The sequence below is a fragment of the Falco rusticolus genome, chromosome 7, assembly GCF_015220075.1.
Source record: "Falco rusticolus isolate bFalRus1 chromosome 7, bFalRus1.pri, whole genome shotgun sequence".
Taxonomy (NCBI): domain Eukaryota; kingdom Metazoa; phylum Chordata; class Aves; order Falconiformes; family Falconidae; genus Falco; species Falco rusticolus.
In genome coordinates this window covers 65,953,827-65,980,274 of record NC_051193.1, presented here as the reverse complement: position 1 = coordinate 65,980,274, position 26,448 = coordinate 65,953,827, and the positions used below count along the sequence as shown (strand labels likewise).

Here is a 26,448-nt window from a genome sequence, read left to right as displayed (position 1 = left end):
CTACAATTTCTTTCTTTATTTTTAGATCTTTCACCTTCACTGGTTATTTAAAACTGGCCTCTTTTCAATCTCTGTCTCCTCACACATAATTTAGTCTCTTCTGACACAAGATATTTTTCCTCTGCATTTCCTCCATGCCTCCTTTACCTGGCTAAGATACCATGTCTTTTCAAACCTCATCCAAGGTTTCATTCTTTTCTACAGGAGGCACATTACAATTCTTTTCTTGATAATACTTGTCTTGTGCTCCTGATTCAAATTCAAAAGAAATATTGCCTTTTCTCCAGTAAGAAGCAGGATCAGATTCCCATTTATGTGGGTGGCACTAGGTCCTATAAATACATACATACATATATATGTATTTATATACGTATCTCTATATGGAAAGAAATACCATGAGTAAGATACAGTTAAAACCAGTAAAATTCTGATTGTACCTATAGAACTGATAATCATATGAATATTCATAAAGATGTCTATGCTATAATTACATAACTTAGAAAGTAAGGAAGAATCCACTTCAGTGTCATCTCAAATTCCAAGACAAGAACCTCACCAAAGCTGTGAAGTTGAACGTTGATGGTGTTTCGCTGACCTGCTGCCACTTGCCAAGGAAAACAACAAGAGACACAACTCCAGACATCTCACTGAGTGTAAAGAAGAAAGCCGTCTGAACAGGCATTCAGTCACGGCTGAAATGACATTTCCCAATGCGCAGGCCAAAGGGAAACTACGCTGATGTAGAACTCAGCAGACCATTTCACAGGGTAAACAGATCATACTGCTGTGGCACAGGGTCACCATCACCACTTAGCTTTTATTTACAGAATTAATTCTTTCTTTAGGACACAAGCAAATTTTAGCTTTAATATTTGTTCTTACAGCAACTAAGTCCACTGAAATTCTTACAAGCATAAACCAGTCGCCCTTCTGCTAATCCGATATAATTTTTCAAACTTGGGTCAGAACACAGAAACATGAGAGAACTCCCACATCTATTTCAACTTATTTTGCTCTATCACACAAAGCCTACTTTATCAAAAGTAGGATCAGCATTACATAATGGGGGCATAGTAAAATGAGTATGATCATCAACAAAACACATTAGGTATTCTAGAGAAACACAAGTAAGCAAATGTCAGCTTTTGCAGACTCAAACAGCTGAAGTGAAATACTACTTCAGCAGCAGCAAAATGCTAAGTTGAATGCAGTGTTGAAAACACACATTGAAAAGTTCAGAGCGGGATCAGTTTGCCGTGTATGTAAGGTAGCTATCTAGTTCTGATGTGTAGTAATAAAAAACACAAAACACATATGGAGAATATCATAAACCACGCAACCTGTTACCCAGTCTGCATAAATTTTAGCCATCCAGAAGAGTGAGATATGTGATCATGTGCAAAAGCAATATCATTTCTTAATAACCTCATTATTCTGTCCTAATTATTCTGTCATTTTATGGAAATCATGACTGACTGAAGTACAGTGCATAAATCCCAAGCCTATAAAACTGTACATACTAACTACATCTACAGCAGTCCAGTTATTGCTGGTGTAGGAGACTGAGTGTTTGTTTCATTTTTGTTTAAGGAGCAGGTCCATCATCTCTCACTGTTTCTGAAGACATAGGCAGTGGTATAAAAAACACAGTTCTCTCTTTCAATGTGCTGTTACGGAAACTATCGACAAATGCATGCAATTCAAAGAAGAGGAGAGAAAAAACTGCTAATAACACTTTCAAATACATGGTAAGATTTGATTATCTATGGATACAACACTGCACACTTATTCTTGTAAATATGTCCAGATCTTCCTGCTCATTTAAGTTAATTTTCTTTATTTCAATTTATCTTTTTTTTTCTTTAATGTTTGTAAGTGTGGCGGTTTTTATTGAATTGATGGTATCTGTATCTAAGTAACTACATCTAAAATTACACATATCCCATGGATGTTGATTTCTTTCAAGCAATTAATTGCCACACATAAAAGGGAAAGATTTGCTTGCCGTGATTCCACCAAATTGCAGCGGCAGGACAATCTGGCCTTTAATATTTTGGAAAACATCGCATCTTACAGCAGTTTATTAAGAGTAATGTTGTGGGTAATAAACAGGAACTCACTGTTCTTTCACATGCACTATATATGTTTGCACAATACCTTTGTACTGAAGGTATTAAAGCTGTTACAGCCACTCATGGCTTCTGATGCTAAAGCTTTCTGACAAGCAGGTGACTATCATTAGCCACACACTACTGGAAAGCTGATAATAATATTCTGTAATATTCTTTGCTCTGAGGGCACCAAGGTGATGTTTTTTATCAAAGCCAGGCTAGACTACCTGTCTACTATGTCAACATACTGGTATTTCTCTGATGTTAGAATAGATATCAGGTAGTAATGGGGTTCTGGATGTGAACTGGTTCACCCACCCAAACTGACTCATCCTTTTCAAATACAAATATTCTGGTCTCTCTTGCCTGTGAACATAGAAGAGCTGGTCACAGTAGAATGCTGTGGAAGTGAGGTAGGATTGGGGAGTGCTATTTGGGGTGCTAGACTCCATCTCTAGCTACTGTGGAGATCCTAGAAGCTATAGACAGAATTCTCAGTGCTTGACAAAAATAAGTTTGAAGTATGAGTCAGCCAATCAGGAAGAGAATGGGACAGTGGACCGGTGACTAAAGAGATATAGAAACAACTGTCTCTGTAGCGTAACGGTTCCCACTGAGCCGTACTGCCACAGCACAATGGCTCCTTATGGCCTCCACACCTACACTATTCTTAAACAAACAGCAAGTAGAACAATGTACAACACTGTAACCACCACCTGATTTTCTGTTGTGAGATTTTCTTCCACTCAGTGACAGCAAGAACCAACTCAGGCTTGCCTGCAGTCTCTGTCACTTAGGAAATAGGGTTTGGGTTTGTTTCACCTCTGTATTTGTAGCTACGGAAATTGTATGCTGGCCAGTTTGTTAGTACTTCAGATCATTTTCTTCAGAAAACACTTGATCTTGAGATGTGCTTTCAATGCCCTTGGGAAATCTCTTCCTCTATTGTCTTCTCTGCCCTTGCAAAATCTGTCCAGGTTTTACACAGCACCTACTGCAGCTTCAGAAGACCTACTGCTACCTGGAAGCAAAAGATCTAGAAATATTGTCACCTGAGGAAGAACGCGAGGAGGTTTTTTTCAGTATGGATACAATTAACAGTGTTCACAGCACATGGATATTGTTTTATCCCTAACAGACCAATTTCAAGTATACTTGTAGTCTGAAAAGCAGCTAAACACTTTCAATCAGTACGCGACCTGCAAATTTCCAAAAAGTGCATTGGCAATAAATTTACACACTGACCCTTCTTGCACAAGTGGAAGCTGGATCCCTCCATATATCACTAGTGCAGTAAGGTAATACAGTGAGTAAGAATGCTGTAACTTTCACTTTGCTCATACTTCCCTCTCTGCTAAACAGCTATTCAGGCTTGAATAGCTGCAACAAAGCTTTCCATCACTATCAGAAGTGCTCAGATAATGGTGCTCTGTAAGGGCAGGGCTGAAAGCCCATAATGTCACCGCTACTGTTTCTGCATAAAATGACTTCCACTCTGTCTTTTAATAATTCCATGGGGATACTAATGCCACAGCTATTGCAGTCTTGTAAGGATTAAATCATCAGCATTAAGAAGAATACTCCAAAGATAAAAATATGCTTAAGAACTCCTAAGAAAGAATTTTTAATTTTAGGCTCAAATCTCATTCCACTATGAAACAGAATGAAATATACTTTCAGTGCTTTGACCAAAAAAAAAAAAGATATCAAAATAAAGCAATCCATTACCTTGCCCAGTAGTAGATGAAGCTACCGTTCCCCCACAAAAAAGGAAAGTGTGTTGAAATATTTTACTATACATCCCTCCTTTAGTTTATAACTGCAGTTCTATAAGGATCTATAGTTCTATAGGTATCTTCAAGTTCTTCTGCACTCCCAAAGCTCCTTTCTGGTCCAATCAGAAAGAGTGAAAGCAGCAATCTTATATGAAAACAAGTTTGTGTTTGGCCATTGAGTCTAAACACGATGCAGATCCCCAGAGATATATCTGTGACAAGTTAAACCACACTTTTTTTTTGCATTCAAAGAAAAGTAACTGAAAGCCTCAGTTTTCTCAGACATAAATTTTTTGGATCATGATGATTAAATACCATAGGAAAACCTGATCCGTTAGGTACACTGCATGGTTCAGAAGTAAGCACCAAGACTGGTAATAGCCCTGCTCATACAGAGACATACTTGTCGCAAGAACTCGCATTTACTTTATTTACCTCACAACTGGAAAAAAATATACAGTACCTCTCACTTGTCATACTTTCAGTTCTGAAAATTTCCCCTTAGTATTTGGCAGTGGATCTCCTAAGGACAAGGGCCTTAAGATCCGATTCTTCACAAATGCTGAGGATTTAAAATCCTGTGAAAGTCAACTGGGACTCACTAGGCTCAGTACCTCTGCAAATTAGAGCTAAAATAGAAAAAACATCTTTATAACCTCCTAATGGACTGCTGAAAACTGTATTTTCAGCAATCAAGATGACAAATCTGGACTCTTTTCCCCTTACAATACAGAAATAATTGACAACATCTAAAAGCCATGAAAAGAGGTGCAAGAAAGAGGAACAGAATTTTATTTTAACTCCTTTTGAGGAAAGTGGACAAAAGGAGCTGCCTGGAAAGGCAAAGCAGAAAAATACTTCTCTCAAAATAAGGAATAAATATTTCCTTATGTTGCATCAAAGTTTACCTGAAACAGGGAAGTATCTTTTACTTTTCTGTTACCCATAGCAAGTGAGTTGGCTGGCACCCAATCAGTAGAATGCCTTCCCACAACCAACCCTTTGTACTTACACTTTGCAATTTGGTAAGAAACATTCTCCAGGCCTTTGGCCCCCTAAAGAAACCTCAGAGCCCAAGTTCCTCTGTCCTGTTCTCAAACACCTCCCTTGCCAGAGTCACTCTTTGTGCGGTTGTGAAACACACTGATTTCTCTGGTTACTTTGACTCAGCTCAAAAAATATCCAGCTGGATACATGGTAAAGCAAAGCACAAGATCTTTTAGAGATTTAAAGTAATTTTTTTTGGTTATAAAATGAACATCAGATGCAATTCTAATATTAGTTTTAAACTGACTGCTTCTCTATTTGCTTAATTACTCCTACTCAGAAATCTTAGACAAGTTCCAGCTGCTTCAGCTGAGGGTTTGGCTTTAAAGTAACATCATGTCTTCCAAGCGTTGCCCTTAGTTTTTACAGCCCCTGTATTCGCATATGGCTGCTTCAGCGCGTTACAGTGCCACAGGTCAGGTTTGGGCTAATATGCTTTTAAGGATTTTATCCAAAATCAAGGCATTTCAGTACTTAACCATGGAAGCTCCTTTCCGAATTTATGCCTAACTGGTTAGGAGTGGCTACCTATCAGCTAATAAATATCACTGGTGGTTTTTTCCGATAGTTGGGTTTAATAAATATCGTCCCTACCTGCTTAGCCTACCTACCTGTCACCTTTCCCACATCCACTCCAGGCTGTTCCTGTTATGAGGAATTATCCACATATTCGTATGCATTATTAGAAAAGGTATCAGTTTTATACATATGCTGTGAAACTTCTGATCTTGGGAGGTATTAAACATTTCTATAGGTATTCCGTATGATATATTTTAATAAGGATGCTTTGGACATGTTTATACAAGCACACTTTTCTTATTACTTCAAACCTGATCTCTAGCTTTATCACTGGGTTTCCTGAACCATACTTTTGTAACCAGATGCATGTGGCAGAAACAAATGTTTTAAATAAACTACGTTATGTGGATTTCAGCCCTGGGAAGGAATACTGAAGTTAGGATGGTCTGATTTGCTGCAGCTGTCAGAGACACAGAACAGTAGTGTCCGCCACAGCCTGGCAGAGGCTGAGTCGTCCCCTCAGTCTCATTCTTGGGCTTTTCATGGCATTTAAGCCACAAAGCTTCAGCATCAGCTGTTTTCATCTGAGACGAAAGGAAGTAAGTTCAAGGAAGCAGAGCATGTGGTTGGTTTCTGTGTTGGTCAGAAGAGGCCTATGGTACAGTCCACACTACGCAAAAGTAACTTGCTTCCTATAAAGCATAAATTCTGTGGTAGCCCAGCACTATACTGTCAAGAACCTGTTCACATTCAAGTCCTTTTTCAGATAGCTCTGCCAATGAACTCCATCTTCCTCTTTACTACTTTCCAGTAAGCAGCCTGAACATACCCTCCAACCCTTTCACAGGCGGGAAAACACCACCACAAAATCACAAAATTATTACATTTCTCTGGAGATGTATTTAGGCTCCTCAGCACATGAAGTGAGAAGAATCTAGAAAATCTCCAGCTGAACCACAAGACAGTGCTTAGCCCTCATTTTGACAGGCATATGGAGTACCACCAGAGTCAAGAAGTTTGCTTGAACTGGGTACCGGCACCTGCAGCCAAAGCACACACAGACATCTGGGCTCATAAATTATTCTCTCTACGCAGCCCTGCTGGATACAGCATTCCCTGTAGAATACTGCTGTGCTGCTAGAGGAGTCACCCAGCCACTGAGAAATTTTAAAAAAAATTACCATTGAGTGAGTGTGTTGAGCTGGAAACTTCAAACCTACCACACTTGCAGCAAAAATCTTGACATTTGGATAATGTTTTCAGTTCATTCAGGAAAACAAGCTCCATGAGAATGATGAAGAAAAGAAAAAAAAAACAAAAACAAACCTACCAAAAACCCCACCACCAAAAAACAACACACACCCCCAAACACACACAAAAAAACCCTATTCTTCATTTTCATATAGATTTCATGCTTCATCTGCTCTGTGCAGAGCATTTTAATATGCTTGAAATAAATCAAAATGTGACCAGTGAGAGAAACATTATAAACTTCGATTACAATAAGAACTGGTCAATTTTATTGGTGCTGCTTTCAATGACAATGACGATGAAGGAAGGAAGTTTCCCTTAATCTAAAATTACCCTAAGCAGCAAAATATCATAATATAATAAATCGGAAGCAACAAACTTTCATTCTTTTTAGTATAACAAAACTTGGAGCTAAACAAGGTTAATTTTATGCCCATCACAAAAAAGGCAGCGATATTACCCACACTTATGCCATCAATATTTTGCTAATTCTAGGACTATGATCAGTATTTTCATGAAAGTGAGGCTGTGGCAGAATCCTGTGACGCACTTCTGGTAACTACCAGTATAGGATTTGGCCAACTGCGTATCAGCCTCCAAAAATCTTGGTGATCATTACAAATAGGCTTCTTCCCTTCCTTTCCTGTATTAAAGTTGAATCAGAGTTGTTACAATTTATTTATGCCATCTTTCGCAGTAGAACTGGCTACATGTTAGCAGTAATAGACACCTAATTTGTAACAGTCCTTATAAACTCCTGGATTCATTCACAGTTCCACTGAGCAAACTCACTCTGCAAGCCTAAATGACAAAAGGTCCTCACATATCCATAGCTCTTTCAAGGAACTTCTTTGCAATTTATATTTTTGTGAATTTTTTATTATTTCTGCTTATAAAAAAGAACAATTATATTCCAGTAACATTTGCACTTGCCATTTTTTCTGCTGCACTGAACATGCAAACCCACTTTATTCAAATTAGACCCTGCGCCATCATAAACTCTACAGGATGCACACGTCTTCAACTGTACCTGCCAACCTGGAATGGAGGGAATCCATTCAAATCTAGAACCCCTCACATGATTATAAAAAGGACTTGGGGTTTGGGACAAAGAAATATCAAATGTATTTCCCCAACACAGCTAAGAAGGGTTTGTGGCTTTGCATGCAGCAGAACAATTTGGCAGATACTGTTCCTCGTCTCAAAGCTAAAAACTAAAGTCCAAGAATTCAAGAGTACCACGCTAGACAGAAGACTTCAGCTTTGCTTAAATGCTTGAATGCTGTAAGAACATTTGTCACTAGTCAGTTACAAAGACGCTAACGGTTTGGTGAAGGTGGTAACAGTTTGTAACCTGAAAGATGCTGATGTGAGTCAAAAGCAATACCAGCTACGCTCCTTTTCCCTACCAGTCCAATACAGTGGGCTGAATAATTTCAAATAAGATTCCCTTACAAAAAAAAAAAAAAAACCAAAAAAAAACACACCACACCAAAACAGAACAGAGCAATACAGGTTATGTCAGCATACTAACAGTTTCTTAATACATAACTAAACCCTTACCTGAACCTACTCTTACATTAACAATTAATTAAAATAACTTCCCTGGTTTGTTTCAGGCTTACTCACGATTGTCTACTTGAAATCCATGAGCAAACAAAAATAATAAGATATCCTCAGATGATTAAAACTGTACTTGGTGATTTGACCTCCAATTCATGATCAGACCTGGATACTGTGATATCCACCAAGACGAAAAAGCTATTTTTCCATAATGAAGTGTGCACACACTGTTTAATATAGCAACCGCTGAAGTGACACGAATCAAAAAGATATTTAACTCAGAAAATTACTTGAGAACTTCTCTCAGCCTTTCTAACGCTTCATATTCGGAATGAAAGTGTTCAGCATATTGCATTTTCCACTAGCTAGAAAATGGTTTATGATGATATAAGAATTCTCACTGATCAAACACATCTGTGTCATCTCGTCCAGGTTCCTCATGGCATCAAGTCTTCTCATGCATTGTATTCCCTTTGCACAAGACAGACAAGAAGACAGCAACTGTTTTCTTGGCCCTGAAACCTCAAGAATCAGCTTTTTTTGAGAGAAGATAAGCAATTAGGAAAGAAGATATCACTGCTGAAAGGTTTGCTAAGGACTATTTTCCAGAGAAGCAGTAGTAATGCAAGCTTGCCATATGCATCATACATCAGTGTGCACCAGCTCAACAAGTGAGACTCTCTTTGGGAGAAGGGTTCTTATTCTGACTCATTCTGTCTGTGCACAAACAGTAATTTTTTTTTCTTGGTGCTAAGCAAGCTAAGGTGCTTCTTTCAGCGGCAGACTGTGAACCTGCAGCTCGACTTTCCCCAGCTCATTTCAGAGGCCAATACTCAAGCACAGAAGCACCAAAGAATATTTTTAAAGTCAAATTCTACCCTACCCCTCAAGCACCTGCATGTAATTTCAGTTCTTTTCTCCCTGAGACAAATTTTCTAGGAGCAGTGCCTTTTGCCAGCGAAACCAGCCTTGCAGTACAAAATATAGGCAACACGATGGGTCATGGTGGTAGAAGGACAGCAGCAGTCACTGCTGAAACAGGTGGGTGGTGTGAGGGCTGGAAAGGACGGCAAAAGTCTCCCAGCTGTGAGGAAGAAACTTTTCTCTGTTATTATCAAACCCTCTCACCATTCCTGGGAATAGTATCCAGTATTTATGTCCTAATGAAGTTGTCAGATTTTAAGATAGTCAACAGCCTGATATGTCTTAATCCTGGAAACAACACATTTAGTATTGCTACACATGTCCCTGATATTACCATTCACACAGCAAGTTTCCTCAAACTCAGTGCCTTGTGTAGAAAAAGCAAAATCAATGAAAAACAAATCACCAAATGCTCAACACACTTAGACACCATTAATGACACTGTTCCAGTCTACCTTTGGCCCTCTATTTCACTAGAAGGCATCAAAAGCATTGCCTTTTTAAGCCCTATAGCATGATGTCCACAAACTTTGAAGGCTACAGTTGCTTCTTGAGTGTACTGGGTCTGGCTGGGAGTGAGTTAATTTTGTTCGTAGCAGCCTGTATGGTGCTATGTTTTGGATTTGTGAGCAAAACCATGTTGATAACACACAGGCTGGGGGAGAATTAGCCAGCAGCTGTGTAGTGCTTAGCCACCTACAGGGGTTAAAGGAAAACACTGAGGAAAGTGCAAGTGATGACAGCTGAGCTGAAAGAAACACAAATCAATTTATACAAAGCAAGTGGCTGAAATAACAAACTGAGAAGAACAAGTTTTTCTAGCAAAGCCTTTTTTTTTTTTTTTTTTTTTTTTTTGCAGACATCCTGGCTGAGATCCTGCCAATATTGCAACAGGAAACAAAGCAAGACATCCTGTTCTCCCTAAACAAACACGAGAAAGAAAACTCATATTATAACAACTGATGGATAAGAGAAAAACATGGCTGACCAGCAACTAGTCAATTCAATATTTCATTAAAACAAAACCCAGCATCACATGACTTCAAAAGTTAACCCACAAACTTCTTCCTAGGTTACTCCAAAGTTTAGCTACAGCATCTTTCTCCTCTGGCCAAAAAAAATAAATAATTAAAAAAAAGTATTAACACACCCTCCCCCCCCCCCCAATCTTTTCATATTTCATAACCTTTGTTATAGCATTCAGAATCCTAATATTTCATTGGAATATCTAACATTAATTAATGGGTATCTAGTTTAGTGAGTGACAAGGTGATCAATATGGTTGTTTTGATTCTGCTCCCTTCAAAACAGTTCTCATTTTTAATTATAATCCCATGGAAGGAGGTCAGAGGCTACACGAACTGAAAATGCCATATATAAAAACCTACCAGCACAGGCAACTTTTCAAGAAGTGGTGAGGAGTCAAGAAAAGCTGCTGGGGTGGGAACAATAGCCAGTAAGCTGGCACAACCATTTTCCAAAAGTAGGTCATTGATTCCCGGCAGGTGATTGCCGAGTTCCCAAGGTTAGTTTTCTCTCCCGTTAGCTCTCACCACAGCAGTTTAGGTAAAAATACTGCAGAAAGCGTTCTACCAAGCTCTGCTCTGAACAGTACCATCTCTTCAAAGTGATGACCTTAGAAGACCTGCTGAAGTTTCTCCCCAAGGACTAGAACTGAAGAGTAAGATCAGAGTTTCAGAGGATGTGACAGCATTAGCTGGAAGATGAAGGCTAACTGCTGCTAACTAAGAGCTGTGGCTAGCTGAAGTCTAGTAAACACGCACTTGCATTTGTAGCCCAGATTTATGGCCCCTGAAATATTCTGGGGTGCAGGGACCTTGTGGTATCACAAACTGCAGTTTAGGATTGCAGAAATTAATTAATTATGCCACAGTAAAACATTAATCTTCATAGTACTGTCTGGATGAGGAGGATTAAAGACACTGTGAAAAGCTTGTGCTAATTACACCCAGGGTTCTGCACCCAAGAATGTAAATCACTGGAGTCTCTTTACCAGTCACTCCTCACGAAGTATCTGCTGAGCCCTACGGCTGACTGATTTGGCCTTAAATTTACTGATAAGATAGCACCCAACACAGCAAGCAGTGCTTGTGCTGATTAGTGTTTGCTTTTCTTTTTCACTATTCAAAGTCTCATTAGAGATGCTCTCTCTGGGTTGTTCTCAGACAAAATTAATCACATATAAAATATTCACTTCCTCCTAGATTCTAAAGCATGAGTTTCCAGTTTTGTGCCAATTTTCTTTGAACAAAAGAACAAAGTGGATGTTCTGGCAACTAATTACAGAATCTAATCTACAGAAGACATATTGTCTAGACAGCAGCAAAGCAGAGCAGCTTCTTGTATGCATTCACCCTTTTCCTCTCACATAGATGGAAGATGTCCATGTGCAACCCAGTCCCAAAGGGTTTCATCCTCTCCATTGCAACTGGTAATAACTCTGTGGACTTTGTCCCTTCCTTTTTTAAAACAAGCTCAGGAGCACTATTTTACTTTGCAGGGGTATCAAGCAACCTCTGAGTTGAGAACTTAAGTCGAGAATTTTTTCCCCACTGGGGACCTGGAGTGGACTTGAGTCAAGCAAGTCTGAGACAAAATAACTCACTTTGCAGTAGCAGCCACATGGAAAAGGAATTTGTTGGTTTATGTGATAAAACCCATCTGCACGCCCACAAGGAGCTCAGAGAGACAACAGCAGGAGGGGAAGCCCAAATGATATCATCCTGAATTACGTCCAGCCCCATCACAGGGGCCATCAGCCCACCAGAGACTTATCTGCATGAGCCCAGAGGAGCACTGGGGAACAGTGGCAGGTGGGAACGTAAATCAAGGACTCCTGAGGAATGAACACCTTGTCTGGGCCTCTCCCAGGGCTGTCCCAGCAAAGCCATTAGCCCCAGTGCCCAAGAGTGAAACTCCATCACCATAAGTCATCCAGAGCAGCTCTTGAGATCACCCCTTTTGGATTAAGGGGGTTGCTGCCTGGGGTGGGACATATGTGATGCAGGGGAAAAGCAGCGTGGGATCAGACAGACTTATGCAATGTTTAGGGGAGAAACCAAAGACAGGAAAAGGGATGAGTTTAGGTGATTTGGGGAGAGAAAAGAGTGGGAAAATAGAGGGGAAAGGGGATAAAAAGGGCTGGTCACAAATAAATATTTACTGGTCAGTATGCTTACCTGGCTGTGCCCTGCACCTGATAAGTGCAGTCTGTCCTGTCTTCTTATTGAGTTCCTTCCTTTTTCCTGGGTGAGGAGTCCTCTGTGTGCATGAGGGTGTACAGGGGTGTGAGTGCAGCAGCTGGAGCCAAACCACGGGTCAGAGAGTCCATATGTTCGTGCTGCCAGAGACTGGAATGAACTCATGTCTGCAAGTGTGTGATCACTAGCAGAGTGCCTGCCAGGAATACATCTTCAGTTTCACTACTGGTTGGATCCAGCATAGTATGTTTTCCTCTAACAGACTTCTTAGTTCACCATCTGACAAAGTACCTGGAAGGACTGCTGTTTCATCACCTGGCAGAAGAAGAAGTCTTCCAAAGACAGGCTTGCTCCTTTCCTTTCTTCTGCATTGCAGTGCAGCAGCAGCATGAGGCCACACCAGCAGCCTGAGTCTGAGACTGCTCAAAGGTGAGACCATTCTCAGCTCAGCTGTATAGATATCAGCTTTGCTTTCAACACCACAATATGACATACTAATGACTTGTCACTTTTCAGGCTGCATAGGCATTAATTTCTTCCTGATTATGTTTAAATGGAGTTAGGAGATACTAGAGTCACAAATATGATGTGTATGTTTAATCATACCTCTTCACTTTCCAAATAATGTTTTCATGTTAGAGTACTGTTAAGCTTTATTAAAATGACAGCAACATCACTAGGAATCAACTAAGCGCACTTGGTTTTACAACATTTTGATTAGCTTAGAGTTAGCACAGCTTCCTATTAACTTACGATGATAGGGAAAAAAAGAAAACTTTAAACCTTTCCCAGAGAGTTACACATCAGATATTTCTATTTTATGTTGTTACAGTGGCACTTACTAAAACAGAACATTAATGTTCCATTGAATTAAGGAACTAAATACAGTAAGCATGACAACTGAGAAGGGAGAACCAATCTCATGTTCTAGCTGTCTTCTGTTGTCAAAGACCAGTCCAAAATTAATTGGATCTGAAACAACATGCTAACTGCCTCACAGAGACACAGGACCAACTAGTAGTGATCAGACTGTGATTTTTCATCTTCTTTCAGTTGTGCTTTTAGCACAGAGAGAAGAGGATCAGGATTTGCTGAGGCTTCACAAGTGACACGAAAAGAGGTAACGGCTTGTCTGGCATGATACAGTGAGAAGAAAAGGCTTCGCTATGAAATAACAAGTGGTAAGAGAGAAGTATTCGCTGTCCCAAAGGCAGCTACTTTTGGAAGACCAAACCTCACATAAAGGCAGTGTCGAATTACGTGGCTATTGACAAGCCACATAATGGGTTTGGGAGAAGAAGAGAGAACTAGGCCAAGAAAAATAATACAAGCAGTATCCTAGAAAGAACACAAAGTGAAGACACCTCCAAAACCTGGTGAATCTGTAGCACACACAGCCCTGTCCTCCACACTTCATATTGGGTAGAATGCTAAAAAATATGCCTATCTGGACTGATAAGAAGTGGGGTCACTGAAAAGGGAATACGGAAATTAAGGACTAGATATCTTTGAAAAAATGAAGAAAAAGTCAGAGCACCAGCTATTATGCCACAAACTATAAAACTATCACAACAACTTCAATTTTCTTTAAAATGAACTATGTATTTCAAGAAACAGTTTAGAGGAGATGGACCAAAGAGCTACTCTTCTTTAGGAAACTCTATTTAAAACCCCAAAATATATGTACATAAGTATTAAACTATACCTATTTTCCCCATAAATCCAGCCAACAAAATTGTGCTATCCATTATGTCTACATTACATGTTGAGGAATCACTCAATGCACCTTCACACAGTGCATTTTGGGATCCTGATCTTGCTTTTGGTTGCGCTTATTCTACACTCAGAGGAAAACAGTTAATACCCAGTTACATCTGTGCAAGCAACAGCACTGTTGGGTCGTTCTAAATTCAAACTCTTATCAGTGTGCAGAAGCAGATAAGATCAGTTTAGGTATCTTCAAGAGTGAAAGGAGAGGATAAGTATTAAATACAGACAAAGTAAAAAAAATGTTCTTATTCTTGGAAACGATGTCAGTTTTCCGTTTCAGAACTATGAGATACGACAATGGTAAGAAACAGAGGGTAAGAAGAAATGAAGCAATGGAAAACAGTATTTTGCATCAGATATATGACAATCCAAGTATACGCAAGCAAAATTCCCTCAATCCTTTCAATTAAAATTAAGAGCAAGAATATTGAAAATAAAATGCTTACCTGGGACAATATACTAGACTTCTCTCAAAGAGCACGAGCTTCAGTGCTTGCTATGGTAGGCTCTTCAACCTACATGTTCCACAAGACTCCAAAAGTACAGCTCTGTTTACCTTTAAAACCATGCACCAGGTCCCTTCTATTCAGTTAGCAATGGTGACTGCTTGACCTGAAACTCTTCAACTGATTGTGAATCCCATTTCTCAAGTTACTCTGAAACACTTCTCATTTCAACAGACCCTGGAAGACCCATTTATATGTGAGTAACTCTGTCTGCACAAGTAAATATCAATGTGCCTGCAAGAATGTTTACAGTGATATTTGATCTGCTTCTGCATAACCATATTTTATTCATGCAAGAATATACAGGTTTTCATCAATCTGTTTCCAGCACGTTCCATTCTAGAAAGCAGGACAGATGACCCAAGTCACTGCAACAGGCAGCAACAAAACAAGTTGTTGGAGGCACTAGGATTATTCATTTTCAGCAACATATCATAAAAAATAGAACAGGAAAATCCAAAGTGGTTGAAAATAAATAATACAAAAAAAATCCTTCAGAGGAAGTCTGTATTTAAAAATGCAACAGGCTCAACTATTGAATGCATGGAAGCAAAATGAATCAAGATGTTTTTATGTTTATGGGGAAAGTAACAAATGCACCGGATTCAGGCTGTATTCCCACTGCCCTGATGATAGGATTCTCTTTTTCTTTTTTGAATGTTTCTCCCAATTACTGCTAGATTTTGATTTGCATGAAAACCAGACCATTGCTCCTTGCTACCAGAATTTATCTGATAAACCTGATAATAGTCTTCCATAACTAAGTCTTTAACAGCCAGCTGTCATCAGAAGTAGAAGATGCTGACGACAACACCAGATTATTGTCCAATACCAGAGGAACTGATATGAATGCTCAGATGACATGCATCAACAAGAACTATGGTGCAAGTGTTTAGATTTACAGGTGGCTAAGCAGCAGGAGCATATGAACCCTTAGGAAGCAAAAGATCCTATTTTTATGCAAATGTCCTCAACGCTGCTGGGTAAAAACTGGCAATCTCAGCTAGCAGAGACTCAAGATACTTTTTTCTATTACCCACTCTATCTTGAAACACAGTGTTCAAACTTCGAAGAGCAAAAGGAATTCAACAAGAGCTGTCAAACTTTGAGTCATACAGGACTAATCCCACACCACCTTGCAGCAGGTCTGAAGAAGGCCGCAGTTCTCAATGTTGTGAACTCACAATCAAGCTCCTACAGCATTATCAGGGCTTACAGCTGAGGAATAATCACATATCAGCCAATGCTTTTGGCTTGTCCCTGGCTATAGGCTCCCAGGGACCACTTCCCAAGATCAAGAGACTAATTGCTTCCCCTTCCATGCCAAGTAGGATCTCAATCAGCTGGCAGCAGCCAGGAGGGAGAGCTCATCTTATCTGCTTATGTGTGTATTATTTTTTTTTCTATTTGCAATCACAGAGAACCTTTTAAATTTTGCAACTATTGTACATGGTGAAAAAAAAAACAAACTGCCATCTGCTGCATAACACTACAAACCTACTCAGTCTAAAACTGTGGCAAAGCTGTTAAGAAACTGCTTTACAGTAAGATTCTCTCAGTGCTGCTACAATTGGCTCTGCTGCTAAAAAGCTCTATATTTGCTTTTGGGGCTGCAACGCAATTCTTTCCACCTTCCTGTGAGATTGGATGGAGGGTGAATAAAAAGAACACATCCTCTAGAAAAAGCATGGACCATCCTTTCCTTTTAATCCCTTGTAACATCTCCAAAGTGATGTTTAGCCTTCCATAAATCTTTCCACATAAAAACTAACACAGAGAACCTGTCAGTTCAGGAATCTGGTTTCAAGCAAGATAAGTCTCAAAGCACACATGAGAGCTAAACAGCTCCATTCTTTGGTAAGTGCTTTTCACTTTGAGGCTTGCATCAACTTCGACTAACTCTACAAAGTAAAATAGCAAAGATTTTCTTTCCCCAACCAGTATAGAATTGGATATGATCTTTCACTATTATTTTTCACAGAGATTTTTTAAGTATTCTCCCCTAGTTTTACAGACTGAAAGGGATCTTCAGTGACCGAAAGATTCCGCTGGAATTTATTATCGAAGAGCATTTACCACCTAAGACTGGTAAATGCTATATAAAAGGTTGTCACATAACACTGATAATATAATCAAAATCTAAGATCTATTTTTTCCTTCTTCTATACCCAAATAAAATGTCTTTGTATAACTATCAGGTTAAGTTGTCACCATTCTTAAATACAGCGAGAGTTTGAGGTGCGGGGTTTTTTGTTTTGATTTGTTTTTTTAAATATGCATGCCTTTTTTTTTTTTTGTAGTGGAGAAGTGCATACAGTACCTGTTGTTATTCTTATGTGGTTCTTTAAAAGTTTTCATAAAGACAACAGGTTACCAGTGAAATATAGTATCAGCTCATCAGGTTCCTCAGGTGCTCTTCTGTAAAGCTATGAAATAACAGTTCATCTCCTCCTTGGAGAAACCTAACACAAAATTTTCACATACAATCACCATAAGGTCTTCCCTCCTTCCCCCCAGCTTCATATCCCACCCAACCCTTCAATTTCAGAAGATTATTTTTTTTAAAGAAAAGAAAAAGAAAGAAAATAAAAGAAAAACAGCTTATAAAACAGCAAAGAAAATAAAGTTATTTTAATATATATAGAAAGAGAACAAAATGAAACTTGAGGGAAAACTTACTGGCGTTACAGTTTATCCTGATACAGTCTAGATGGGGAAAAATAAATGAAAGATGAAATTGCATCCTTCAAGGTAACAGCTGCAGACATCCAAAAACAATCAGTCCACCCTTCCGGGGACAGACACACGCAAAGAGATGTGGCCATTTTATACTTATATACAGTCTGTACAAGTTCAGGAGTGGGTGTATATGTACAGTATATTCTACACAAATATCTGTTACATAAATATATATATATACACACATATATATACACATATGTATAGAGAGATATACCAATATACATATATATCCACACATTGACACAGAAAATTATTTTCTTTTTATAGAAACCTATGCATCTAAGAGTATCTTCTACTCCAGACCATAAACTGTTGTGAATTACAATAAAAAAAAATTGATAATTAAGGCACAAAATATCTCCCTCAAAATGCAAGTCATACTCCAGTGTCATTTTGCTTTTTAAAGTACTTCAGCAATTTCTCTAAGAAGCTTGAAGCTCAAAGTCAACCTTTATACTTGGTTTCTTTTGAATTAATTTATATTGTTACTGCATAAATACACCATCTGTCCAACACAGAGTACCTGTAAAATCAGCCTATGAGATTTGTTGGTGCAATATTTAACCCTTTCCAGCTCTCCCAAAGACAGACCCTCTTTTCATTCCCCCAACACCAGCCCAGAACACTTTTTAGTATGTGCACAGACACACTTGACGCTGTCCATTCAGGCGAGGAAAGGGTTAATATACTGCCCAGTTGTGTCCTATCATAAAATGGCCACTTGCAAACAGCTAACCGCACGAACGCCCAGCCCAGATTTCAACTAGTTCTGGATGTTGGGAATAGTTTGGGTTTTGGTTGGGGTTTTTTTGCTTGGCAGGGGGAACGGAGTTTTCTTTCAAAGGTCCCCAGCCCTGCCAGTTCCTCAGAGCCCGATCTCGTCTTGCTGTCTGAACGGTAAGACTGAATGGGATGCTCATAACGTTCAGGGAGAAGATGAAATGGGCAGTGAAGTGGCAGATCTGGGAACCTTTGCTAGCCCTGCTTCATTCAGAGGTTATAGGCAAGGGAGGGACAAAGAGGGATATAGAGAAAGAAAAATAAGAGTTATGACTGTGCAATCTAATAAATGGCAACCGAGGAGTCTGCACAGAGAAAACAAGCTGAGGTAGGACAGCCTGAGCTACAGGCCTTCTGAGCACTGCTTCTCTCATTTACCACACCAATGCTCAGCATATCTCAGGATACGACCCATGAAGAGGATCTTTCTTTCATAAAGGCCTACTTACAGCCTTGTGAACACCCATTACTGTGGTGTCTGACATGGGCAAGAACTATATCAGTGCTAGTACATATTTTGGGCCACGATGACCTTCTCTCAGGAAATCAAGGCCAGGTATAATAGCACCATGCTACTGAATATCCACTCTGGACAACTAAAGCTTTGACCAGCAGGGACGGCTGTATTTATTACAGAGATATGGCCTAGCAAGAGAGATTATACAGAATGGCAGAGGGATATAAAACAGTTTGCTGCTTAACTGGACCAATTTTATGTTTACTCAGGCAGATGTAGGAAAATTATTTCAGCAGCTGAAACTATATGCAATTATTAAAAAAAAATGAAAGAGGAAGGAATAAGAGTCTCTAAATAAAGAGCCGTAATGAGCAGGGACACACCAATCAGGAGCAGCATAGTCAGAGAGAGTCTGTTTTCAAGCAGAACTTCTCTTGAGAAAATCTGGGTTTGGTTTTGTGCGATTAGGTTTGTCATGTGTCGTCAACCGCAACAGAAAAGTGGGAGCAAACAGCCCTGGAGCAATTGCTACGATCACCGTACAGTGGTGGCTATATCCCTTATAGGAGTTGGGGGTGGGGGGTGGGGGGGGTAAGGGGAGCTCTGAAGTACATGCTGGGGAACTTCCCTCTATGACCTGATGGAGAGCAAGAGCGAGAGAGGCTCCCAGGTCTCACTGCAAGCAAGTGAGATCAAGAGAGTTGTTACAGCTGGAACAACAGGGGAATTTCTTATGGGATAAACAGAAAGAGAAACATGGCTGGTCATCAGCAACATTCATCAAAGTTAGAAAGTAAACCCACTGTTGCGTTATAGGCGTCTGCAGAGAAGTTTTGCACTTTTAGGCTTTTTGCAGCCATACCAAAATAACTACATGTCCCAGGGCTTCCCCTCAGGCTGAGTCACGGACTGCTCCAGGTGAAGGGATCAATGTTTCAAACTGAAAACCAGTGTAGCCCTTATCCTGGCTGCTAGACTTCTATTTCAAAGGACAAGAGACCAAGTTACTGAGGGGGTTGCCCTGACAGCTGCCATGGTGCTATTAGATCCCCAGACTGTGTGAGCACGAAGGCTTTGCAATGCCATGCAATGGAGTGCCAGGCAGAAACGTCCAAGCACACTCCAGAAGAACCAGCCCCTGAACTGGACTTAGTCCAGCTGGGTCAGTGGGGATCCCACATGGCACCTAGGCAAGTGTATCTGCCTGTGCTGCTACACCAGCACCATCATACTCTTCATGCTACCTTCAAAGAACATGCATAGGTTTTTTGTTAATTTCCTTAATTCTGAGGCTTGTCAAAGCAACCAAAAAAGAAATTTCTAATCGTTAATATATGAAGGTGTTTTCTCACATTTATATCTGTTTTTAGAAAGGCAGAGTACCCATTTTTCCTCTAAACTCGTATAAAACTACAAATCCAAAGCAAATGATTGCAGTAATCCTCAAAAAAACCCTGGCAGTAAGGTGCAGGTTTAGACTCGTCTTTGTGCTCAAAACAGCAGCAGCTGAGGAATTCAGGAATAATTAAAAAAAACTTCTTGGGATTCCTCCTGCACAGTACCAGGGCAATAAGGCTTCTGGTAATCATCAGCTGGGGCTCTCAGTTCTGTTACCAGCTTCTACTGGTAAGATTTGCTTTATTTAGGTACGTCTGCATTTGTGACTGAAAAGAAGTTGTCCCTCGCTTTAGCTTTTGAAGATGAGTATACCTAAACAGCTGTAAATCCAGTCACCTGCCAGCTGAGCAACTGGATGAGGAATCTGGAGGACAGCAGTAAAGTGAAAACACTCTATAACTGCATGGGGAGCAGGATAAGCTGGAAAGACCTTCTGCAGTTACTTTCTTTCATTATTATTCCTAATGTAAACCAGAAGCTGCTTCCTTAGTGTTCAGGTGGAAGATTTTCCAGAGCACATCACCAGGAAAATGGGCCAAAGACCCCAGCCTCACAAAAGGTTAAACAGCTCCACTGTAATTAGCTAACACTAGGGATTTGAATGGAGATATCTTGAGCAGCAAACAGAAGTCTCTGTGAATCAGGTCTGTGTTTCTTAACATTTGTATCTTTGTGCCTGAAAAGGGTGATATTTATTTGATAGTGCTAAAGCCCCAGGCTGTTTTTCCCTTGAATCAGGAATGAAGTCACCTTTGTTGTGTGAGGACAAAGTATTTGTTCCTTTTGATGAGCACCCACACGTGGTTGTAGAAGAGCACTTTAAGGCAAGCCTAGGACAAGACAGAATATCAAGGCCTGATTGTTTCTAAGCTCACACTAGGTTATCTCCTATGAGGAAACCAGCTGAGGTCCTGTGCACACTCTTACTCCATGTTGTAGTGTGGCTCCTTGCCTCTCCCCTACTTGCATGCAGTCAGACTGTGCACCCACCTGCAACCAACAGCTGACAAATATCTTTGCATGTCTATGACAAAAATAAAATATTAAAAAATCAAGGGCTTTTGTATGCACTGATTATAGAAAAGACATTTATTGTTGAGAAACTGTGCATGGGCATATGCAGGCAGGTCTGTGCGTTATGATTCGCACAAAGGGAAATTTGGCATAAAAGTTCACATACATCAAAAAAGAAAAATAAAAAATGTGCCTGCCGTGTTTGTATGCAGGAATGATAAAAGAAACTTGGCACTTTGGAGAGGCAAAGATGTCTTTGACACCCTTGAGCAGATATCTTACAAAAAGACAGGTGAGAAGAACAACAGACCTGGCTCCGATTAACAGGAGGCAGGAAGTATTTATTCCAGTCACCAAAACCTGAAATACACTTTAATAAAATTCAGTGACACTATAACCCTCCCACTCATCAATGGGAGGAATAATGTGAAGATGGATCTCCCTACTGGACCAGCCATTTCTTTCCCTTTCTGCACATCATCTCAGCATCAAAAATTATTCCCAAGTACATTCCAAGCCACAATTTGCTTAATTTCTCTCTCTCCTTCCACTCTAGACCCATTTCTTCAGAGCCCTTCTCTCAACAGAAGTGAGATCTGTATCACATTTGGACTTCTAATCTTCACACAACAAACAAACCCCTGTGAGACTGTGCTGTCAACATGCAGATTGCAGTGCCTCGGGCACACACACAGAAACGTCTGAAACAACCTTCCTAGCCTCCCTTTCTTAAATAATTGTTCATCACTGCTCTTCCTTTCCCTCCCACCTTCTACAGCAAGCTGTCCATGCCCACCCGTGCCGGCTGTACGATGTGTCTATCCCCCGTTTGGACACCGAGTGCTGGGGAAGTGGGTGGGATATGCCAGCCCCTGCAGGCTGCTCTGTGCGCTCTGTTCTCAGGGCTGTTTGCTGTGCGGGCCGCAGGCTTCAGGCCTTTGAAGGGTTGAATACCATCTTTTGATTTACCATGGCTGATGGGGTATGGGAAAGCTTTACAACTGAAATACACAGATTTTTTTTAAAAAAAAAAAAAAAAGAAAGAAAGAAAAAAAAAAAACCAACATAGGAAAGACCTTTATAACGACACAAATGATAAGAAGTAATCAAATGGAATAGATCAAACAAGAAGACAGAGGCAGCTCTTATTAATAGTATTAAATGACTTATAAGAAAAGCACAATTAAATAACTCACCACTCAAAACAGTCTTTTTTTACACACGTCTGCCATGGGTTACACGCTTGGGAGGATGCTGACACCAAGCGTACTCAGGTCTTCAGAGGTGGTGCTAACTGTTTCTCACTGATAAGCGGATTTTGGCAGGGTCAGATAATGAAGATTTGGTTCTTATTTGTGACATTTTGGCTATGATCAGTCTCCTTAAAGAGTTAGATGTGACTTATAGTAAACAACTGAAAATGAATGGCTCTCTTAACATCATTCCTCCTCCAATTCTGTTTCTTTAACAGCAAGGTAACTTTGCCATTTTGATAGAAGTGAAGTCCTGTTTCAAGGAATATATCTGACAGCTTTATAAATCTGAAGAGAGGACAGATGAAGCTCAATCCAGGTTCCAACAGTCTAAACTACCTTTCTGTTGAGTTGGGCATAGAAGGAGAGTGGTGACAGGTTTCCGCTGATGCAGCCTGTAGTCACTTTTGTGGGAAGATTCAACCTCAACGAAGTTTCCAGCTGAAAAGCTGACAAATCTGGCATATACATTGCTTTGGTCCCTGCAACTACACAAAACTTCAGTTAACACAGGGTATGGCTTACACATGTCCCTGTATTAAACCATCAATGACAGATCTCTTTCCAAACATGTGTAGATCATATGCTAATTCTTTAGCCACATCTTTTAGATGCCAGGTAGTAAGAGTTGAGCAGTCCAGCTCCAGGCTAAGTAACAGACCCCAGCGATATTACAAGTGACCAATGTCAATCAGGCATACAATGCTGGCAGGCAGTATTTTCCCTTGTGGCCTGCCAGCATGATATAAAGAAAACTGGAAAGGAAAGAGTAAACTGTAAAAAATTATAAGTAATTCAGGATAATCTGAATATAACCTCCTCGTATTCACTTGTGATCTAAGTCTAGGAAGCCCTGAACACCCAAAAGGAGCAATTCCCCCTGTTCTCACTGATTTTAAAGGAAGATGAAGACGTAATAGAATCAAACCAGTGGTACATTTCTCAGAAGAAAAAATAATAATCTTTGATGAAGTCTGGCAGTTTTCATGCTGTAGTATCAAAGGTGATAGAAGCAGCACTTACTAAAACACTACCATATCCCTGGAGGGCTGTGAAGTATTCTCTCTTCAACAGAGAGAAACTACGGCATGCAAGGTAAAAGAACTGGCTCTGTGTTACAAGGAGTTAGTGTAGAACTGAGCTATTACTCAGCTGCCCCGTCACTTCTCCGACAGAAGCGTGACACTGCCAGTCTTCCTGCGATTAAGTATATCATCTGATAAGAAAATGGCTAGCAATAATTGCCAAGAAAGGAAATGGTGGGGAAAAAAACATCTCATTTTGCCAGATTATTAGCACCAAATGTGTTAGATCAGAAGATGCAGACAGACACACACACACACACACATATATATATATATGTGCACTGGAGTTTTATGAAAGATTCTCTTTAAACATGTATGAACGCTCAACAGCAATTCTTTTGAGCTGTTCTCCAGAGAAATCCTGCAGACCTATGAAATTTTCCTTCACTTAAAGTTAATATAGGCAGATACGGCTATCATCAGAGTGTTGTTTCTCTTTATTTGGGAAGTTACTGTCATAGCTGAAGTTGATCTATTCCCTCTGTCCTCTAGGTCAGTCTGGATAGGGCAGCAACTGTTCCTATGGTAGCTAGACATTCAGTAGGGCTTTACACTTCTTCAGTCAAGCTAAACAGAGCAAATATGTAATCCAAATGAGAACTCTTGCATTTTCTTCTTCTTCTTCTTCTTCTTTTTAAATAAAAAGCAAAGGTTTTCATAGCCCTTTAGATAGAGATTCTTTGCTTTTAAGAGTTATGAACTTGTTTAAATGCATCTTCTTCTCTTCAGTTGCTTATTCCAAAAGCAGATACTAGGGTCTGACTCATACCTTCAAAACCAAAGACACTAGAAGCAACTTCCAAAAGCAAGTTAGTTCCAGAGGACGACCGCTGGACAACATATTGCCCAGGTAAGGAAGAAGAACCCTAAAATCACACTCAATCACATCTATGGTGCAGCAAGACCCTGATAAACTTACCATATCTAGCTAGGAGAGGAGTTAAAAAGCAAGAACCATTACTACCAGTATAGGTGCATAATACCTTTTTTGCCCTCTACAAAGCCACTACATGGTTTGCTCCTGACATCAGCAGAGCAGGGTTTTAAAGATGCTGATACTATTAGCTCAAAAAAATGCAAAAGCTTATTCCAGTGGGGCTTAGAATTCCGGAAGCTGACACAAGCTTTCCAGACCATGCACACATCTTCATATAGAGTACCCTACATATTAGAAGAGTTTTAACATTTCTCACTGTCATGATAGCTCTGCCTCTTTGAATCAAAATCTCTTCTTAGTTATATTCCTGGATTTACATGAAGCAACAAGTTGCATCACTGAAAAACAAAAGAAAGCTTCAACTTGTTTATTTACATTCTTTAAAAAGGCTATTTGTCATTCAGTACAATACTTAAAGACTGGCAAGAAAATGGATTGAGGCTAATCTAATAGCACATTAACTCTCAATTTTTTTTTCATTGTTGTTATTGTTGGACTCATTTCTAATTATCTCTTTTTATTATTTTCTGGATAAGTGTAACTCTAAGGAGACAGAACACAACCCTTTGGGATGGGGTGTGTGTGCACTGTTATTATTTCTACCTTCATTTTAATCAAGATACAATCAGAAACCCCCAAGCTTTTTTACTAGATATAGAAAGCCCTAAAGGCTGCAACATATACAATTAGAAAACAGAAATAATTAGCAAATTAGTAAAAGAGACAAAGTTGTATCAAACGCTGCCAAATTCTGTAAAGGGCACGGGATTCACAGGACTTCTGCTTGCCACCATATTCATTTTGCTTCCCTTCCACATTTGGCTTTGACTGTTTTGAGTGATGCTGGATGAATGAGGGATGTAACTGATCAAAAGATGGACCAAGCAGCATGTCTCACACAGAGCTCACCAGTCCCAGACCAAGAAAGGAAACTTAAAAACTTAAAGACTTAAAAACCAACACTGTCCATAACGAAGAACTGACAGCAAATCTTCATGCAGCAATGCGGAAGAGAATTTCTCTCCGCAAGAGATTATTATTATGAAAGTCTCAGCAGTTATTTTAGAAATCAGTCCAATCCAATCAAACCAACAGAAATTAAACAAAATTATTAAAAAAACATTAATCACAAGCCCAAACTAATAGTGAAGGGGCAGTGGAAGGTTTTTATACGATACCTAAATTGACCATAAGTTTGACACGGCCTCCATCCAGCTCCAGGCGCAGAGTGTCAGCAGAGTCTCGTGAGGTTGTTGCCATCAACAGCCCATAAGCACGCTGGGACATGAAACGGAAGGACACGTCTTCTGCTTCTGTATGCATGACCATAGGCATGATGATCTTCATGTACATGCTGCCATCATAGCTCAAGATAGAGGCCTCTGCAAAGAATCAGCAAACAATTGCAAAAAATGAAAAGTTATGCCTCTGTGCGATCGCCTCTGAAAGAACCCCGACATCTCTGGTAGAGCACTGTGCTACAGAAACCATACCGCTTGCCACAGAAATGTACGTAACTGGAAAAAAACACAGCAACTGTTGAACTGCATCCAGCAACCCCATGTGGCAAGTATGAGCAGCAAACATAAAGGCACGGTACTCACTACAGCTGGAGGCAGTAGTACCCATGGAGACAATACCCACGGATGAGTGTGTTAGCACAGGGCCCTTTTTTGATAATGAGCTGGCAAAGGCTCTGGTTTTCACACCTTCCAGAAAATGCCATCTCCTCCATTAGTCCAGCCTTCCCCAGCACTAGCTGTAACGACTACTTTAAATAATGTCTACGACACTTCTACTAGAGCATTTAGTCCTGCCTTTGAAGGCTCAGAGTTCCTATTTCTGGTACTCTTAAGAGCTGTTGCTTATTTAGAGAGAAATTTCATTCCATTGCTAGCACTTTAAAGAAAACCAAAAACTGTCTGAAGCACGTTTCTTAAAATGTATTTTCTACATCAGATTTGTGCTGTTTTGTGGTTTCATATTTTTCCCCTCCTTACTAACAACTAATGTTAGTAGAGCTCTGCTGACAGAACCGATGACACTGAAATGTAAATGAAGGAAGGAAAAAACAAACTCCACTGTAAATTTAAGT

The 26,448-nt window shown here is 39.9% G+C and overlaps 1 protein-coding gene across 35 annotated transcripts in view; it reads right to left on the bottom strand.

The window, feature by feature from the left end:
• NRXN3 (neurexin 3) overlaps positions 1 to 26,448 on the bottom strand; it is a 1,022,019-nt gene that overhangs the window by 640,529 nt on the left and 355,042 nt on the right. For 24 of the 35 annotated variants that reach the window (XR_005105297.1, XM_037394470.1, XM_037394492.1 and 21 more), the window contains 2 exons: positions 25,532 to 25,735; positions 17,367 to 17,393 (listed from right to left, as the gene is read on the bottom strand). Coding sequence is in view for 33 of the 35 variants with exons in the window: in XM_037394470.1 (XP_037250367.1) it covers positions 17,367 to 17,393; positions 25,532 to 25,735 (231 nt within the window). In the remaining 2 variants the exon portion in view is untranslated. The remainder of the gene's footprint in view (positions 1 to 17,366; positions 17,394 to 25,531; positions 25,736 to 26,448) is intronic. The other 11 variants (XR_005105300.1, XM_037394504.1, XM_037394501.1 and 8 more) reach the window with 1 other exon arrangement.